Source organism: Myodes glareolus, chromosome 5 (assembly GCF_982192425.1).
Source record: "Myodes glareolus chromosome 5, mMyoGla1.1, whole genome shotgun sequence".
NCBI lineage: Eukaryota > Metazoa > Chordata > Mammalia > Rodentia > Cricetidae > Myodes > Myodes glareolus.
The window spans coordinates 101,096,856-101,118,179 of NC_142030.1; the positions used below are offsets into that span (position 1 = coordinate 101,096,856).

The following is a 21,324-nucleotide window of genomic DNA, read 5'->3' on the forward strand; positions in this document are numbered from 1 at the left end:
GAACTATTTATAAAATAAAATTGATATGTAGTTTAATCTTGAAAAGACTGGTCATAGCTTCTAACCTAAAGCAACATTATTATAAAATAAGACAAAGAGCTCCCTATTGGTCTCATATGTCAGTAATATTTCATGTATTATCAAACACAGTTGTGGTTTCTTTAGTTAAGATTCCAGGGTTTAAAATTTAAGATGCTGAATTATAATGTTTAGAGTTTTGAGGTTACAAACTTATGGACTTCATTTGGGAAAATTATAGAAACATTTATTCATCTTTTGGCTGCTATTTATTGAAGATTGCTTTATCTGTGCTTCTATGTGGAAGTTCTGTCTTTTATACTGTATATAGAAACATCGATGCAGAAATCATAATGACTGGAGATAGCTTAGTAGTTAAAAGTTTGTAATGCACTTACAGAGAACCACAGTTCAGTTCCCAGGGCCCAGATACCCTTTTCTGTCCTCCTCAGGCATCCACACATACATGCACATACATGCATGAATATACATGTAAGTGAAAATAAAATGAATATTGACAGGGAAAATGGAATTAACAATAAATTAAAGTGAATCCCGTGTAAATCAGTGAATTTATTAATAGTTATATAAACCAACAACTTATATGTACATATCATAATTTTAATGTTATCCCCAGAAGAAAAACATCTATGTTATAACTTTAAACATGGAAATTGATTTTGTATGTTTTGGATAATTCACAAGTTAGAAGATATTTCCATATGATAAGTAAGGCAACTTTTTTGTTTGACTATATTTTAATGTTGATGCCATGAAGTTCAAGTGGCTATATTAACAATTTTCTCATTTTTGTTTTATTTTTTCAGTGCTTCTACCGAGGGACCGTTAAATCGTGATTGCATCTCATGCAACTTTATGAAAGATGATTGCACATATTTTGATGCCAGCTTCAGTCCCATGAACCAACATTTCTTGTTATTCTGTGAAGGTTAGATAGTATATGCTTTTCCATAGGATCCCTTCCATCTACTTGACTTGACAAGTTTTATTGTTTGTAGGTATTTATAAATTTGATAATTGCTGAGATTCCATGCTTATTCTGCTGTTTCACTTAGAGAAGACCAGAAGAGGGCTTCAGATTTCATGGAGCTGGAGTTGGTGGTTGTGAGTTACTAAAGTTGGGAACTGGAAACTGGATCTCGCTTCTTTCCAAGGACAATATATGCCCTTAACTACTGACATCTCTCCAATCCCCTCAAATAGAAATCCTTAGTGATTAAAGTGGATGTACAATCATAATCTATAGGAACATCTGAACTTGGGGAATTTAAAGAGGTAGACAATTATTTTGACAAAATCACAGTGCAATAATAATCTGTCTTTAAAGAAAAACAGCAACTGCTTTCCTCCTAATGAGCAATTTTAAGGTGAAGAGACTTAGGATAAATATGGAAAAAGGAGCTAACTCCATGGGTAAAATGCTTTCCTTTTGAGAACAAAAACCTGAATTTGGTCCCCAGACGTCACGTAAAAAATCATGTCGAGTATGATGGCATGCACTTGCAATTCCAGTGCTGGGAAAGAGAGACAGGGGATACCTGGATACCTGGAGCTGGCTGGTATTCAGCCTTGCCTACTTGGCAATTTCCATGCTGGTGAGAGACACTATCTCAAGAAAATGAAAAGTGAATGGCAACTGAAGAGGTACGCTCAAGGTTGTCCTTGATCTCTCCCTGCGCACACGTTAATGGATCTGCTCACACAGTGTATACAAGGATTTGGGAACTGATAGGAACTCACCTCCTCTGCTCTCTCTCATTTCATGCCAAGCAGTGGTTTCCACCCTGTTTCCCTTCTTTCATCTTATGTTATCATGCCATAGCCTTACATGAATATGTTTAGGAAAATCTTTAAAGGAAGCATTAAAAAGACTCATTTTTTCTTTATTGTGATACTGTATTTCTCAGATATGAAATGAAATTCATGCATCTCCTTGAAATGCAATGAATAGCATAAATTATTTATTTTGTTTCTATTTTTATTGTATTTTAGATGTAAAATATTTCCATGTGGAAAAAGGATCTCTGCCACATAGTCTTCATGATAAGCATGAGTTAGTTAGATGTCTTATTATGTTTATTTATTTGCTTGTGTATGTGTGTATCATGTATGAGTACATACTATGAGACATATGTGGAGGTCAGTTCTCTCCTTCCACCATTGGCTTGACAGCAAGAACTTTTACCCAGTCGGCCTTCTTTCCAGTCACCTTACATGTCTTTAAAAACCTATATATGTATGTTTTTAAATTCCAGGTCCAAGGGTCCCAGTGGTCAGTCTCCACAGGACAGATAACCCATCAAGTGAGTACCAAAATAAGACAGCTTGGAAAATTATGTTTGGCCTCGATCATAAGCAAAGTTTTGTTTTTGTTTGCTTTAATTCTTGGTGTCTTGCATTCTAGGAATTCTTCAATGGGATCGTTAGCATATGCTTTCTGAGGCTTTCAAGTTGATTTTATTTATGTTAATAAAACAGAAAAAATAGTGGTCTGATCATGTTACTGCTTATGTTAGATCTTGACACCTTCTTTACCTACACCCAATAAAGAAAGATTGACAGTTGTGTGCATTCCCACCGGCTTGCCTCGCAGTTTCTGAATCACTTTTGAGCCCTGTGTAGGTTATGTCCCGTCCCATACCTTTTATAGAAATTGTCATACTTCAAAGATCATACATATATCTTTTTATATTGAAAACATTATTTGCTTATTTGTCTTGGGGTAGGGCACATGAGTTTCCCTATTTCTGGGAAGAGAAAACATGTTTAATCCTTTGCTTAATGTAATATGAAGCTCAGAGATAGTCATAAAATATTTGAAAAATTATAAAATATTTTATGTGGTTTATTTATTTTATTTGTATGAAGTATACAGATATCATTATATATATTCACATATATATATATATATTTATGTGTGAATATTCTTGGTTATTCATTTATATATCCACCAAACTTTATTTTTGATTGGCCACCCATGTTATCAAATAATGTAGGAGAGGCTAGGGTTTCACTAATAAGATGGTTAAAAGTTAAAGAACTTAAAATAGAGTGAATGAGTAAGTTATATGATTAAGTCAACCTTTTTTACAGATTTGTTGATTCATTTTTATTTTATGTGTATGTTTGTGTTTTGTATACCTAGTGTATGCACTTACAGTATATGAGTTCGTAAGTACCCATGAAGGATAAAAGAAGGCATTAGATCTTCTGGAACAGGGTTTAGACAGTTGTGGGCTGTCCAGTGTGAGTATTACGAAGAAAAGGGAGAAAATGCAGATCTTCCGAAAGATCAGTATGCACTCTTAACTGTGAATCATCTTTCCATCTCCCAGTTGAGCTGATCTTTGAATGAATTCATATATTATATTCCTTTTCATTCCTGTCTTCCTTCTTCATTTTCTTCTTTTGTTTCATAAATTTACAAAGTCAGAATTCTTATGCTCTAATGATTTATCATATTCTGTATAATCTAATTTTATTTTTGTGGATATGAATGTATGCCATGTGCGTTCCAGTGCCAGTGGAGGTCAGAAGAGGGTGCCAGATCCTCTAGAAGTGGAATTACGGGGGCGGGGGGCAGGAACTACATGATGTGGGTATTGGGAACTGAACTCAGGTTTTCTTCATAAATAGTGCTCATTCTTGATCGCTGTGCATCTCTTCCTCACCATAAGCAATATTATCTTAACAGTAAATGTTTACTGGTTGACACATTTAAGTCGGAGAGCATCCATGAGATAATGTTTTATTATTTTCTTTTACATATAAAGAAACTGAGTCACAGAGAGATTAAAAGGACTTAGACAGAGCTATGTTAATACTTAATAAAGCCAGAAATAAAATGAAGCAGTCTGAACTTAGGATATTTTTCTGTCATGGTTTTATCCTGAGTCACATTTACTGAAATAGCAATCTTCATTAGATGGGGCTACAGATGTAAATGTGTAAATGTGACATGTGCCATTCTGAGAAAAGAAAGGCAGTCCATGTTCATCAAATTGTACCATATAGAGATTAGTCACCTTTTCCCACAAAGACAGATCCTGAATTTGTGTTGTTTTCTTGTATAGCTGAAAGATAATTCAGCATTTTTTTCAATTTTTCTTTGCTCCTTTTTTCTCGTCTTCAAAATATATCTTAAAGGAGATGTGATAAATAATTGGATCTGCTCACTACTCATAGCAAAGATAATTATTTTTGGACAGTGAGAATCTTTTTATTTCTGTGCATACATAGAGTCATTTGCAATGTGTGTAAGAGTGAAGGTATTATATACTGAATTAGATTTAAATCACCTTACTGCTTTGATTAAATTCTATAATATGCATAATTCATAGAAATAGCAAATGTCTAAAAGCATCCCATGCCTACACTTAATGTTAAACATTTCAGTAATCAGATCATCAGTTTTGGAGAACCTACTTAAAAATGCAGCATCCAAGCAGAAATAGTTATAGCAACTTCAGGGGAGTTAAGCAAACAGCAAAAAGCTTTAATTTTGCAGATACAAAATCATTGTATGAAATGACTCCATCATCACCTTGTGAGAGCAGAAACATGGACTTTAATAGTCAATAGTGAGGGTTACTTTACTTGGAGCAAAAGGACAAAAACACTTACAACAGGAGATATGTTTATGACCTATGACATCTGATAGTTGACATTGGGGTCACATTGCATATCTGACCTCTGTCAAAAAGTGAATCAAAGAACATTCTTGATGAGATATGGATTTAATTTTATTCCACTGTTACAGAGCATTTCTCCTGAAAAGTAACTAAATATTGCTAATATTGCACCAAAAAGTCAATTATGATTGCCTCACGGTCAAGAGGTACAATTTTTAGTTGACTGGGTAGACAGAGGTCAGATGCTTGGTTTTTGTTTAATGGACAATTATTTAGGAACACAAAGGTTGTATTTAATGACAAGTGAGACTGGGGGCTGAAAAAATAAAAGCATATATGAGACAGTCTCAACTGTTCTTTGGGCCACCTGCAGTAAAATATGGCATGAGAAGAAAATTGGGAAACGAAAAATAAAACTATTTTACCAACAAGGAAAGCAATAGAAAACAGATTAAATAAAATATCATCTAATATTTTTCCTAAAACTTAATAACACAAAACCTTAATTTAATGACTACAGGAAGAGGCTCTCATGGTTTTCCACTCGGAATATAAAGAGCAATGAACATTTAGGAACAACAAAATCAGCAGCCTCCAAACTTTTATATTTTCTTATCTCTTTTGTTAATTAAAGCTAAATAAGTAAATCTGAATATTAATTTATAAAGCAAAGATATAGGTAATCATAAATTACATAAAATTTTGAGAAGATGTAACTAAAGTTTTAGAATACCTTCCTAGCATACACAAAGTCCGAAATAAAATCACTGGCACCCCATAACATGGGTGTAGCTATTCCTTCCTCTGATCCAAGCACTCCAGAAGTATAGGTAAGATGATCAGAAGTTCAAGTCATCCTTAGTTACATAGTGTGTTTAAGGTTAACCTAGGATGATAAGATTCTATTTCAAAAACAAAACAAAGATAAAACACAGGTATTTTGGATATTGTCTGAATTCAGATATTCAGACGTTTTGCATTTATCTTACATTTATATGGGAACCTTTCAGGTAATTTTGTTGTTTCTGTTTTAATATTTTTCAAATACTCTATACTGAACATACATTCCATGTATAATAAAGAAGAAACCTTCATTAAAATATCTGTGAACTTCAGATGTGGCATAAACACCACATTTCTACATGGCTAATGTCTGAGACACCTTTTCTTCTATTACTGTCCATATTTATCCAGATGTATCACAGTGAAAAACATCTGCAGACGGTCACTGTTTGAAAGGTTTGTGGCACAAGGACAGGTGCATCCCATAGCTCAGTCTTCGGGCATGTAGTTTCTGTATTCAATTACTGGGACAAGCAGTGCATCCCATATAAGGACCAGGGAATAAACCAGTTGTTTGTCTGCATATTTCCTCTGCTTACACTGCCAATAGCATTCTGCTCTGGAGGCTTCCCCCTTTAATGCCATTTTCTGTCCTCTGAATACCGTTAATGTGTGATTTTGGGTGGCTCAGCTTGCCATAATTTTGGTAGATAAATCATGAGGCTAGGGTTCCTGTCACTTTCTTTGCCCTCACCACCTGTTCCTCCCCTGCTTTTAGGTATGTCTGTTTCTTTTGCTTGTCTCTTTTTTCCCAGCCTCCCCTTTGCCTTTTCTGTGTCTTGCATCTCTTTTCATTGCTTCCTTTTTATTCTTTTCTAAATTCTTATCCCCCTTTTCATTTCCTTCAAAATTTTCTGTTCTCATTATTTTCTCTTTGCTTTCTTATCTCCACACTTAACTGGATGTCTTAGTATTACCCCACCTTTAAATCACTTGTCAAAAACAAGTCATTTTTGCTAAACCTATTTTCTAAATTTATTGTAATTTATGGTGTTCCGATACCATTTTAAAATGTTTTAAATTTTTCTTAAATTTGTTTTTTTAACTACAATTTAGTTCTCTGTGCTCATAGAGAGACATTTATTTCATGAGTAAATTAATTCAATTTAATTTAATAGAAAAATTCCAACTGTTATTACAGTGATATAATTAGTCTACTTGTAATTATGTTTTTCCCCACTGGTAATTTATAATAAGCTATATGAAATTAGTACTATAATACCTCCACATTGGTCCCTCTCGATGTTCTTATTAATTTACTAAAGTATTAATTAAAGTACAATAAATTAATGTACCTTTATAAAACAAACTATTAAATATGATGTGTATTTAGAATTATAAAGACAAATTTAACAAACTTTAATTGTCAAGTGACACTGGAACCTTGTACATGCAAAAAGTATCTGTTTTTATCTATTCATTATAATTTTATATTAGTGCTTAGAGTACAAATAGTTAATGATAATGGATTATAGAGGACAAAAATTTAAATCTTTAGGTCCAGTGAAACTGTTGAGTTGGCAAAAGTGGCTGCTGTCATGCTCACAAGTTTTATTCCCAGGCATACAAGGTGGAAGGAAAGGACTCCCAAAAGTTGTCCTATGATCTCCACGTGTGTGCCTTGGTATGCACATGGCTACATTTATGGGCCACTATTAAATAGCTAAATAAAAATGTGATTAACTCTTTGAAACATAAATTTACACTTTAAAATATTGTCTATGGAATAATTTTGATCATTTCTTTGAAAATGTTTCAAAATTTAAATAATGTTGAGTTTTAGAAAGGTCAAATAGCACATTCTTCACAGTTTTTGTTATTGAGGAAAATATTTTAGAAGCAGAAATTTATTGGGAATGCGATCATATGTCGAAGTCATAACTCAATCAGATCTATGGAAATGTTGTGGGATATTTGTTCTCACTGATACTCTGACACTGCTAATAAAGTTGAACCTTAAATCAAGGGGCAGATTTCATGATCAGATGAGCTATAGAGAATTTTGAGGGCCAGATAGAGAGGTACAGGAAGAGATAAGGAGGGGCTTAGGGACATTTCTCAGCTGAGTCATCTCCCAAGACTGTCAGTTAAATTTTTAAATTTTTGACTGATTGTTAGTATTTTGTTACATTTTCCAGTTCATCAATGTATTCTGAACCATCTAATATTCTATAGATTCTGTAAGTCTCACTTGGAAATTTTTCCTCTTAGTCTATAATTATCACATATCTCATATTTTGCATGTTTAGTTTTTGGCATACAATTTTGTGCTTTTTTCCAGCATATTGAACAGTTGGGCTATAATTTTAACATTCTCATTTGAGACTGATGCTGTGTAGGTCATTTCTGTGTTGTTTCCTACTGACCAAATTTTGTTATCTTCCTGAGTCTTTATAGTGGTATCCAAATTATTCAAATTTTTACTCATTTACTGCTAGATAACTTTGCAGTCTTTTAAATATTCTAAAGGAGAGTAGTAGTATGATTATACTTTTATTTTGAAATGTAAATGGTAACTCCAGTGTGTTGGAACAAATGGGTGGAAAGTCACTAGTATGAACAAGTTCAGTTGGAAGACCCCTGTAGTGATTTAGGAGACAGACTAGAAATTTCCCTCCATGCTTGGTACGGTGCCTGACAGATATCAGCAACCTGAGGATAGTTCATGGTGGTGGATTGATTTCCAGTAATTGAACTGAAGGTAGCTGTTTATGCATCCCTTGGGGTGTACAGAATGCTCTAACATAATGCTTTTATGTTTTAAGAATTTTATAGATGCATGCAATGTGTTTTGAACATACTCACCCCTCAATTCTCTCCCTAACTCAGCCCAAATCTAACTCCTACAATTTATGTATCCCTTCAACTTCATATCCTTTTCTTTTTCTATAAACCACCAAGACCATTTTATGTTGCTTATATACTCGTGGGTAGGGACATCCAGTAGAGCATGATCAACCAGCCAGGGCCACACTTTAAAGAAAACTTTCTCTCCCTCCATTAGCAGTCAATAGGTTCCTGGCTACTGATGAGGATTTTTGAGCCCCTTCACACTTCATGCTGGAATGTTCACTGGATTGACCTTGTCCAACAACTCACAACTGCTGTGATTTCACGAGAGAAATGGTTTTGGTCATCTGTCATGTCCAGAAGACACTGTTTCATTTTGGTCTACATTGATTTCTCATTCTTACAATTTTTCTTTTCCCACTCCACAGTGATACCTGAGTCTTGCAGGGAGGGTGTAAAGTGGATGCACCTCATGGTGGGTGCTCTACAGACACTTATTCTCTGATTTTTCAGAGTATTTCATCTTGGAAAGCAACTCTATGATGAAAGAAACTATCCAGAAGAAGAAACTTGCCAAGTCAGAAATCAGAATCCTTCACATAGATGACTATGGTAAAGTTTGGCACATGTTGCATCCTTCAAGAACAGCTTTCTCTGAATCTTACACTTTTATGTTTAAATGAGTCTCCATCTTTAATATTTTGCTCTTTCTTTAAAAGAACTTCCTTTACAGTTGTCCTTTCCCAAAGATTTTGTGGAGAAAAACCAGTATGCTCTTCTTTTAATAATGTAAGTATTTTAATTTTTTATTGAAATACGTAGATCTAAAGACTTCATAATTATGTTCTTGTGCCTCAGATGGCATATTTATTAAATGAACAAAAGAGTTATTCTTACCTAACTACTGTCCTCGTTTCACTTCTTTTGTTGGGGTAAAATAGCTTGAGGAAAGCAACCTATGGAGGAAAGGATTTATTTGGGTAATAAGTCCAAATTACAGCCATCATTGTGAAAAGTCAAAGTCAGATATTTCAAACATCTACTTGTTTCACATCCAAAGTCAAAAGCAAAGAGATGCATTAATATGTTTGTTTGCTTAACTGTGCTCTGCTGAATTGTTCCACTATTATTCAGTTCAAGACTACCTGACTAGAGAATGGTACTGCCCACAGTGGAATGAGCCTTCCCACATCAATCAACAGTGCTATCCTTTACAGACATGTCCAGAGGCTAACATGATTTAGAAAATTGCTCTTCCAAGGTGATTCTAGTTTGTGTCAAGTAGGTAGATGAAAACTCTACACCACACCTAGGAAGGTTATCAACTATATGGGTTCCTCATGGAGACCATCATTGAATACTGTCTGAGATTGTTCAAATCTTCAACAATCTCAACCGTGTAATGAATCTGATACTGTCACTGAAGATAGTGTCACCAGGCATCTTGGTTTGTGTATATCTGCTTAATAATTATTGAAGCATTGTGCTCTTGGTTAGTATTTTTGCAACAACAAACAAATGTTTTTTTTTTCATTTTTAACAAAAAATTAGTTATGTTTGTTACCCTTTCATTTCATATTCCTTGCCTTGTGATCAAAGAAAGTAAGTCTGTGCTTAAGAAACCTGAGATTTGTAATGGTGTGCCTTAGATCTGAATTTACTTATACTTTTTGTAATATCAGGGAATAGGAACTTCAGCATAGTGACCATAGCATCTCATAGTAACTGATGCTCATTGAGCCTTAAGTGTCTAAGGCTCTGATTTGCTATGAAACCTGGTAGCATATTGGTCCACAATGCATTATGCTCTCCGGAATTTTGTTCAGGACATTAGTAGGCATGTGAAAATGTGAAAGTGTCTGTGTTTACATAATTTCAGGATGATGACTCTAAAGTTTAGCCTGCTTTTGTTCCAAGTCTAGTTTGCCATTGACTATCTGTGATTCTTTAGAAAAGTGACCTAACTCTGACATAGTATTTCAGCCTATGATATGCCACCTTTATAGGTTAAATGAAATGAATCACACACTTTGTTCCATGTCTCCATTGTGTTCCCCCTAATATATATGATTTATAGACTTGGAGTGATGGTTTGTACTGACTGTATTTAGATATTTTAATTATGTAACTAATATGTCACTGTATGTGGGCATGTAAATCAGAGGTCAATATCAGTCAATGTCAGATGTCTTCCTTGATTTCTATTCACCTTTCCTCTTTTGGTGGATGCAGAGTCTCTCATGTGCCAGGAACTTGCCAAGCAGACTAGGCTGGCTGCGCAGGTAGCCTCAGGGATCCACATCTCTCTACCTTCTGACTCTGGGATTACAGATGTGTCCTATCCTCACACTGGGGATATTTTGTAGAGATTCGAGAGATCTGGCTCAGGTTCAGGCAGTTTTTTGACCCTCATAACCAGAGGGATCTACAATTCTAGTGGTAGCTTTCTCAGGCACCTTTCACTTATTCTTTATTAATTCTTTTGCTGCTCTTCCCTTTCACCAGGTCTTGCATATGCATATGACATATTGAGGAAAATATTAATTGCATGAAAATGAGAAAACTTGGAAAATAAAATATTTTTTGTCTTAGTCATTGTTATCACGATTTCCCTGGGAGAGACAAAAACAACATCTACCTCTCCTTCTAATATCTCAGAACAAACTTACATCTGATTTCTCCAGTCCTAGGAGTAGCCAATGAATGTATAGGCTTGCTTATAGCAGTGGGGGAGGGGTTTCACACAAGAGCAAATGTGACCTTTGTCTTAATTAGGATTAAGCAGTATTTATTGTAAACAAATTGGGACAAATAGTGTGTCCTTACATATGCACAGTGTGCAACAAATTGTATATGCATATTATTTATACAAAATGAAAGTGTTATCTGAGCATAAATACTTGCACTTAGTGTTTAATAAATTCTAAGTATAATCATAGTTGTTTAATAAATTGTATAAAAACATAATGTTATCTGGAACATAAACACTTTCAGATAGTGCTTAATAGGTTGTAAGTGTAATCATACTTTTATTAAAGATAGTGATATTTTACACATTTAAATATAACAGTATAAATATGAGATGTGTGATATAGGACCTATAAAGGTATTTAATAGGTTAATGCTACCAGATCAGATTAAGTAGTATAGTCAGGCTCATGGAATTTATATTGCTACATTCTGACCTGCTGAAGCAAAGACTGCAAGCAGGTATTTGATTCTATCTCCAGTTTCTGCCTTTAGATACTGCTCACATTTTATATTAATCTACTCAATTCCTGACTCCTAGGTTTTAAGATATCAGTTATCTAAAATTGGTCAAAATATGTCACATATAACCCAATAATGTATGTCTTAATTTCTATTGGTTAACATAATCATTTCTAGAACTTTATGGTAAAACATCTAAATAGACAATGACAAACATAAAGGTGTTTTTAATCCCTTTTTTGCCTATCTAAGATGGATTCAATTTGCCTAATATGATTATCTCCAGTCACTTTTCTGAAAGTGGGATTAATTCATTTTATTTATAACTGGAAAATTCCACTGCATAGGGAGTGAGTGAAATTGCTTAGAACTGAAGGAGAGAATTTTACCTCATAAATGTAAACCCTATTTTCTAGTTATGATATAACTTCCTTTTCTAAAACTGTAATAGTTGATTGTGTTTTTCAGTAGTTACGAGTTAAACATTGCTGAGCAAAAAATAGCCAGGCTTCTTCTACTTTGTCAGGCATAGAGGATGACTTGGCATCTTGATTTTTGCTGTTTTGTGCAGTGGATGTGGTCTACAAAGAGACAGAAATTTTTTCTTGGTCTGAAGAGCTTGGTGTACAGTCGATTGGGGTGTTCAGAAATATAGTTCAGTTCATAAATTGCTTGCATAGCATGCATGAAGCCTGGCTTCCAGCCCCAGTACTGCACAAACCAGGACTGATGGTACAGGCTGTATCCCCAACACTAAGGACAGAAAGACCAGAGGATCAGAAATCCAAGGTCACCTCTAAGCTACATTATAAGTTTGAGGCCAGCCTAGGATACAAGAGACCTCCGTCTCTCTCTCTCTCTCTCTCTCTCTCTCTCTCTCTCTCTCTCTCTCTCTCTCTCTCACACACACACACACACACACACACACATATATATACACCAATCAGTCATTCATCCAATCAATAGCATAATTGTCATTGAGGTCATGGGACTGTATTCCTTACCTGATCTTTTGATTTATTTTGTTTCCCGGAAGTTTATACTCTTTAAGCTCTGTAACAGTAGATTACCTATCTGAGTACTTCTGTTCTCGGTGGTCATTTTGCTTTCTGCTTGACTTCTCTGTCCTTTAGTGTCCCTCCAAGCCCTCTTTCTCTGTTGTTTATCTGCCCTCTGTGAGGACAAATGTTGGGACTTCCACCCTGGATGACATGCCCCTCACAGTAGCCACCAGAAACCAGCTGCTCTAGATCCCAGAAACCATTTGATCCCACCCAAGTGCATCTCTTTGATCTTGGCTCAATGCATATTTGCTCATGCTGCCACATTCTTTGCCCAACTGAAAAGTTCGAGTAATGTTTAAAGACATATTCCAGATAATTCTCTGCATGTGCTTGTGTTTGATATGTAACCATAGCAGAGAATAATCAGTAGCACAATTAATAAAATTCCAGAGACAGATATTGTGGTTCAACCCAAAAGCCAGAAAAGCAAAGTAGCCAAGCCACTAGAGAAGACTTAACCTTTACCAAGGATGGGTGACCACAGATTAAGCAGACTAAGCCCCTCTCCTCCCATTTTATATTCCCTCTAGTGCTGGGAATAAAGGTTTGTAATTCGCTAGTACTGGGTTTAAAGACGTGAGCCATAATGACCTGGTTTTGTTTCTGCATTGATCTTATGTAGCCCAGTGTGGCCTTGAACTCACAGAGATCCATCTGTCTCCTTTTCCCAAATCCTGGGATTAAAGGTGTATGCCACCACTGCCTGACCTCTACTGGCTTAGCTTTTCCCTTCTGATATTTAGGCAAGATTTATTTATTAAAATATAAATAAAATATTACTGTAGTTTCACTCATCCATTTGTTAACCAATTAAGTCCTTTGTATCATGGGCCTCAGGACACTAATTGGAGCACTAGTCATGCCCTGTGAATACTGACAGAATTCATAGATGAATGATCAAAAAGCAAAAAGCAAATGGATCAGCCAACCATAAAGGTTGTCATGAATGAGGCAAATTCAAGAAAACTTGGAGCATAAAGAATTTGAGCACTTACAACATATATTAATTTAGCCTTCTAGGTGAATCAGTTTCTCATTTCTTTAGATTTTCTTAATGATGCTGAAAATTGAGACTTATGCATCTTCTCAATAGACTTTATAATTTTACTATTGAATGTATATTCTTATGCTAATAAGAATTTACATCAATTACCATTATTTCATTTTATACATATCATTCTGAATATTTACAGACACCATATGTGTATGAAGTATATATGCAGTCTCATGTTCTTATAAATGTACCTATTTGTGGGCACATGTGGAACATTGAAAGTTAGCATCAACTCTCATTCTCAATCACTCTCTATCTCAAGGGTCTCTCTCTGAAGTGTTTGCTAGGTCCAGATAGTCAGTTTACCCCAGGGAAATTGTTTCCTGAGTCCTTTCTCCTATCTCTGTCTCTAGAGCCTGGGATTATAAGCAGGCCACCACATTGACTTGGCCTTTTACCTCGGTGCTAGGTGTCTGCACTTTAGTTTCCGTGACTGCCACTAAAGCTTCTCCTCAGTCACCTACGATTAGTTCTTAGAGAAACATGACTGTTCATAATTTGTTCCTATCTTAACAGGAGGAAGCTAAAAATAGAATATGTCATGTCTGCCATCCCCAGAGTCATGAACAGGGCAAAATTATTTCCTGAAATGGAATTGAATTTATTTATTTAAGTCAAGCCCTCTGCTTCTCATACTACCTATCATGTCCTCCTGGCAGATTTTGCTGTATTTACTGGATTATTATCAATGAATACAGAATTGAATCTGAAGAGATTTATCTCTAGTCAAGCTCCTTTGTTTCTATGTTCTTCCCACTTCACAGTTCACAATCCTTTGAAGATGACTCTGCAATGAATCCAAGACCTCTCTCTAGACCTTAGTCTTTGAAGTTCAAATACTTCCAACAGGTGTCCTTGGATGGGGACCATGGCTTTGACACTGGGACCTTTAGAGCTCATTCTAGATCCATTGAAGTCAGGGATTTTGAAAGCTTTTTTATTGTGGTCTTAATGCACTGCTGAGATGGTAACTGTAGAAGGCATCATCCATCGCCTCTAAAGGCTGATGCTCTGGGAACCATTGCACATGAGCCACGGTGATGTGTCTTCTCTGACTATGACAACTCCTTTATCACATGTGAAGTATCCCACATCTGATACGGGACCTCAGATCATGCCTACCTATTTAATGTTTTGTTCGTGACACATTTCATTTTCTTTAGAAAGTAATTTTCTCACATATGGGATGAGAACAGGGTAGGTATCATAATTCTTTTTTTATAGATGAGGACAACTGAGAATGAGAAGTGATAGGTAGCATCCCTTATGATGACCATCTATTGAGAGATGAAACATTATCAGCAGGATGGGAGCACAGAGAAGACTAAGTGAGTAAGGGTGCTTCCCACTAATCCTAAAGACTTGAGGTTGATCCCCCAAGTGAAAGGAGAAAGATTATTCCTGAATGCTATTCTATGACCTTTGTATGTGAACACACACACACACACACACACACACACACACACAAATACTATCATAAGTAAATAAGGAAAATGTATAAACTCACAAAAAAGGCTCAAAATAGTGTAACAAATAAGGGGCTTTCAATATCTTCATCTCTCAGAGCTATGCTGACTAAGAATTCTGATTTCTTTGCATTTGTAGAAATAAGCCTCATATACCGAACATTTAAGTGAATATTTTCTGGGCAAGTCGTATAATTGTGTTATTGCTAAAAGCTGAAGTTTTCTAATCATCAAATTATGTAGTTTCTTTACTTGTGTCTCAATGTATTGATTTGTTAGATGGTTCCAATATTATCCACTTTTCATTATTAGCATTGTGCTGCTGTTTTTGATACAGTAAAGTAAGATAAGATTAAAAATCTGGGTTTATACCAGCTAGATGAATAGGAAAACAGAATGGTATTACTATTAGAAGTTGCCACAATGCCCTACCAAGAACAAAGTACACTTTCAGGGTTTGTATGAATATAAAAGTCAAGGAGTTTAGAAGTTCTTTTTGAATACGGCCTGACTAAGCAATGGTTTGTAGACTGAAGCTAACACACAGTCACCCTTCCGCTGAGATTTATTAGGAGAGAGTCTCGTAGTCATGGACAGCCATGACCATACCCTGAAGTAGAAGAGAATCAGAAGAGAGGCAGGGAGAGCACCATGAGCGTAGACCTTGAAAACAGAGGCTTCTTTCAAAATCCAAGGAGCCCTGGGAGAGATCGCTGCTATGTGTAGCAAGATGGTGAACTCTGAAGGGACAGAAAGATTCCCTTAATTCTCCAGAGCAGATGGAGTGCCAGGCTTTTGTAAATTTGCACCCCTCATGAACTCAGCAGCACCCCAGGTGTCGCGGAGGTGAGCATTGAGTCCCACACTGGCTGGGACTAAAATTCAAAGTTGCTTAGGTTCTGGGTAGTTGCCCTCTCCTTGGTTTCTGCGCAGTTCTGAGTTCTCTAACAGTTCCGGAAGGAAATAGTCACTTCTTTGTGATGAGTGGCAGGTATAGGGGGACTTGACTTGATTTTGTGGGGAAAAGAAAACAGGCTCCTGGTGGGTCTGTAGTCTAACAGCATGAAATGACTGCCTGTGGATTCACTCTTAATTCACCCCCATTCCTGATCCCTATCCTGGGATCTCTGCATCTCAATATTGCACTCACAGGAGTCCCATCATGAGTTAATTACACTTTTTACAGACGTTGTTGAGAAATTGTCACTTGCTTGTTTTGTATAGTCATATGTTTTTGGTACCAAACTTGGGGACACTATCCATACGCCCCAGGAAGTCAAGTATGGGCCACCCATCCTTGAGAAGTCAATGAACATTTGAACTATTAGGACAAAAAGCAAAAAATAAAAATAAAAAATAGAGAGATATTCAATGTGGCCACATTGGAAAGAGGGGTAAAGAAATCCAATGGCTCCTTCTAGATCATCTCCAGTTTCCTGAAGAGAAATTAAACTTGATTTGCTGGACCAGGGATATGCACATCTAAGGAGTCCTGGGCAGAGTGTTGTCCTGTTGGCCTGAACCACCATTTCTTAGCTCCACTCTTATCCTGCAAGCTGCTCTGTCAAGTTCTTAGAACTGTGTGAAATTCCTTGCAAAGAAACAAACACCCCTCCCCTCTGCTCAGGCTTAGAGTCTTCTCTTTATATCTGCATGAGATTCTTCAGGACAATTCCAGTTCTTTGGGTCTGTTGCTTCCAGATTCTGATAGTAAGATCAGACTGTCTTCATTTCTGCCAGACCAGTCACCATGCTTCCATACCGCCCTGCTAGGTCACAGGCTCTACTCCTGCTGTTGCTCTCTCCCGCCCCAAATTTAAGCCACACCTCCTGTGGTCTTGCTCCTAGCAGAGCTGAAGAGTAGAAACAGGCCCCACGTTGCTCTTAGACTTGTATTTTTTTCCTTACTGTGGAGAGCAAGGCCTATAAAAAGACCTCTGTTCCCAAACCCAACAAAACACCCACTATAGCCTGTATTCCCTCCCTACTTCCACCATTGTGGGCAAACCTAGACTCCTGCCACTGTGTGGCTCATCACTTCCAACCTTCCACTTCCTCACCCCGTACTGACCAGTCCCAACTGCCCAAGAATAAAGTACCTTGAATTGTTGCCCTAGGTTTTATCAAACTGTCCCTGACTCCTGGGATGTAGGCTAAGTTGTAAAAAATGGAAACCTGAAAGAATGAGAAAGTTCCTTTTTCCCTTGAATGTAAGACTTTCCCTTTAGAACCCATCAAGCTGTTCATGCATGGTGTTGAAAACCCTCCTGATTTGTTCGAGTACCTTCCATTGAAACTGATAGTATCATTCCCTATCTATACAATACTCCGTGTAAAAGATTTATTTTATGTGTATTTGTGTATCTGTGCATGTGAGTACACATGTGTGTATATGTGTGTAGAGGCCAGAGGTTGGTATTAGGTATCTTCCTCAATTTCTCAACCACATATTTTTGAGACTAGGTCTCTCACAATACCTGGAGCTTGCTGACTCAGATAAACTGGCAGAATTGACAAGCCCCAGGAATTTCTCTACTGGCACACTGCTTGGATAAAGGGGGTAAATTATCATGCCTTTTTTGTTTGTTTGTTTTACATGGATTGTGCGGATTTCACACAGGTCCTTGTGTTCCTGTGCCAAGCACATTACTGATGGAGACATTGTCTAATCTTCTTCCACATTCTTTGAACCAGTATAGAATGTTTTTCACCCTAACAGCTAATAGCTGTGCAGTCATTTCATGCATAACAAGAAGACAGTGGCTTCTTCTTCCCTGATTTATTTCTATATTGTGATGGGGGTACCTTTTAACAGTAAGTGATGTAGGGGTAACCCTTTCAAAATGCAAAGGAATTGAAAACAGATATTCTGTCTTTGGGATGATGCAAATATTTAAACAAAGAAAAGATCTTCCAGTCTCCTTCTTTTTTTTCTCCTTCAATGATGCTGTTAGAAATTATCTCAGATGGAAATTGGCCAAAGGATGAGAATTAATGTAGTGAGACTTGACAGCAGAGATCATTAGAAGATTGTATTTCCTCCCTGCTTACCCTACGTTTTCTGCCTGGGTGATGTCCCCAAGGCCCTTTTTTGTTGCTTCTATTCTGTTATTTTCATGTGTTGTCTAGGATGTTTATTCCAAGGTTAATTTTGTGTGGATGATACTAATAGTCCATTTTCAAGTTTTAGGCCTGGCTCATTAATAACCATGCTGTTCACTGTTTCAACCTGTGTTGTGATGAAAGTACATCTTTTGACTCTTGCTGCAGTTTGAATAGCAGGACAGCAAAGGGGTGGATTCTGCATTTCTTTCATTGTTCTCATGAGAGTCTTTAAACAATATTTGTATTTGGCTAAAGAGATAGTGCTGAATCCCATTTAGAGAAAGAGCAAAAAGGTATACAATGTCCTTGATGGTAAGAAAAAAAGAGTCTTTAGTAGATAATTGTTGGTCCTGACATGAGGAAATCTGGTCTACCAAAATCACAAAGCAAATGGGAAATGGGGGGGGGCAGGAGGTAAGGAAGAATTGAAAAAAAGTTTCTGTTATACTAAGGTACACTATTTTGTAATTCATAAAAATATTTATTTTATTGTTTTATTATGTCTTTGTGGAGAAGGACTATGGGCATGCGAGTGCAGATGCTACAGAGGCCGGAAGACAGTGCCAGTTCCCTTGAGCTGGAGTGAGTCATTCTAGTGGGTACCGAGAACCAAACTCTGGTTTGTTACAAGAGAAGTAATGTTCTTAACTGTTGAGCCATCTCTCCAGTCACCATATTTTTAAGATAAATAATGCATTAAATATAATTTAGCCTTAAATTTAAAACCCCAGAAAGAACCATAGCACCACTAGGAGTCTTTCTTTGTGGCCTGCAGTTGGAGTCCCTATTGTTTCAGCCTCAAGTGGTACTTGTTCTTGACCCCTTGCTGTTGTACAGGTGACTATCGTAATTTTTGTGTTTCCAAATTTAAACTTACAAGGCACCAGTGAGATTGGATTCCATCAACCCTAGGATCTCAGTATATTTTCTCTGTCCCTTTAGGTGTTCTCTCTGAATATGGTAACATCTTGTAGTTCCAGGGATCAGAAATTCACTGTATGAACTTTAGGGAACAAAATTCCTCACATAACAGCTTTTGTTTTGCCCATAATCACTTATTTCCTTTACTTTCTAGTTCCATACCATAAATAAAGGGCCAATAAAGAAACAGTAAAAATGGCTGCTTCATGTCTGGGGATGAGATTTTTGTTGTAGGTAAAAGAGAACAGAGGCATTTGGAAGAGTCCAGAGCAGAGAGGAAAAGAAACAAACAGGTCATGGCCAGGGCTATCTGTAAGAGAATCCGGAATAGTGGGAATGGGGGCAGAGGGTAGGTTTGCTGTTTTCTAGAGACTGAATGTGTATTTGGGAGGAAGGTGTGGGAGAATTATCCATATTCTGTCAATCATATTTTAATAAAACGCTGATTGGCCAGGCAGGCAGTATAGGCAGAAAAGCCAGACTGGAAGTAGAGGTGGAGAAAAGAGACTGAGAGTATTCTAGAAAGCACGAAGCTCCCTCCGCAATTCCTGTCCAAACCACCGAAGAGGCAAGATGTAACCTGCCCAGCTGAGAAAGATACTGAGACATGTGGCTAACATAGATAAGAATAATGGGTTAAGATAAGTCATAAGAACTAATAAGTAGCCTGACCTAATGGGCCAATCAGCTTTATAACTTACAGAGATCTCTGTGTGATTGATTTTCTTAGGGACTTGCCGGCTGTGGGGTACTGGACGGGAACAGATACCCCAACAAGCCGGCCCTCATGTTACATATAGTGCCCAGATGTGGATAACTGAATCCACAGAAAGCTTGGGAAAGTTTGGAAAGAATAGAGTAAAGCATGTTTCTTTGGTGGCAGCAATTTCTTGGGTATGCTCTGCTTGCTAGAGGCAAGCAAATGCTCTCATCTAAGAGAGGCTTCCTGACTCAGCTTTAGCTGCAAAACTTTGTAGCTCATTAAGAGGTCCTGCCACGAAACACTTAAACGGTGTTGGTGAAAAGCTGAATGCATTCATTTTGACTTTCAGCCATAACAGGAAAAAAGCTGCACTGCTGTTTTAAAATGTTGACTTTCTGGGCCATCCTGCCAGGGCAAACTCTGACTCTTTCAGGCAGGCAGTCTGACTGAGTGTGGTCTGTGAGCAGAATGCTGCAGCTTGATGCTGGCAGGGACCTTGAAAGGCCACAGAGTTGTGGCAATAAAAATGGCTCTAGCGGTACCTCTGCCATGAGGCTGGAAAGCTAAGGAATGGGCTGGATCTAGCCATCAAAGCCATGGCTCTCCATATTGCTTAGTAAATTAAAGGCTCATGTGGTCAGAAAAAGAGAAATATACAGTAAAGAAAGATTCAAAGAGGAAGAAAACTTCTAAATGGTTTACAGTGTGTTAAAAATATATGCAGGATAAAAGTTAAAGTTCTTAAAGTAAAAAGAAAGAGAGAAGTTGGGTGTGGTGGTACACACCTTTAATCCCAACACTTGGGAGGCAGAAGTACATTGACCTCTGTGACTTCAAGGGGAAGAGGTAAATTGACCTCTGTGACTTCAGGGTGTGGAGGTACACACCTTTAATCCCAATGCCTGCAAGGCAGAGACAGACAGATTTCTTTGAGTTCAAGGTGTTTTAGCACACACCTTTAATCCCAGTGCTGGGGAGGCAGAGACAGAAGGATCTCTGTGAGTTCAAGGACAGCCTGGTCTACAGAGTTATTCCAGGACAAAGATAGACACAGAACGTGTCTCAAAAAGTAAAAGTAAAAATAAAAGAAATAGAGGTTAAAATAAAGCCGCATAAAGATGGAAAATACACAGAGAATCTGGATACTGTATGCTATTATGCTCTCTTTGAATTGTTTGAATGCTGAGGAAGGAGCAAAAGCTGCTAAAAGATATTTGTTTATAAATGCTGCTAAACTAACCCAAGGTAGGTATTTTGAAAATACCTTGGCTTCAAAACTGAAGTCAACAGGTATCATACTTTGGAGAAGAGATTGTTCTTTTGTTTCCACAGGAAATGAGAGGCTGTGGATTCATTCTGAGTTAGGAAAAATCAGGTTCAATAAAGGAAGACCACCTGAGAAATCTCCAATAGGAACAGATGGCCCAGATGACAGAGTTCTTCATCCAGAACAGGTTCAAGACTGCTGCCTGAGATGATCAAGACTCACAGGATACTC

At 37.0% G+C, this 21,324-nt stretch overlaps 1 protein-coding gene across 2 annotated transcripts in view; it reads left to right on the forward strand.

The window, feature by feature from the left end:
* The window catches only part of Dpp10 (dipeptidyl peptidase like 10), a 723,175-nt gene that overhangs the window by 681,281 nt on the left and 20,570 nt on the right, over window positions 1–21,324 (forward strand). For both annotated transcript variants that reach the window (XM_048443790.3, XM_085688334.2), the window contains exons 16-19: window positions 846–967; window positions 2,295–2,342; window positions 8,817–8,915; window positions 9,023–9,092. In XM_048443790.3, the coding sequence (XP_048299747.3) occupies window positions 846–967; window positions 2,295–2,342; window positions 8,817–8,915; window positions 9,023–9,092 (339 nt within the window). The remainder of the gene's footprint in view (window positions 1–845; window positions 968–2,294; window positions 2,343–8,816; window positions 8,916–9,022; window positions 9,093–21,324) is intronic.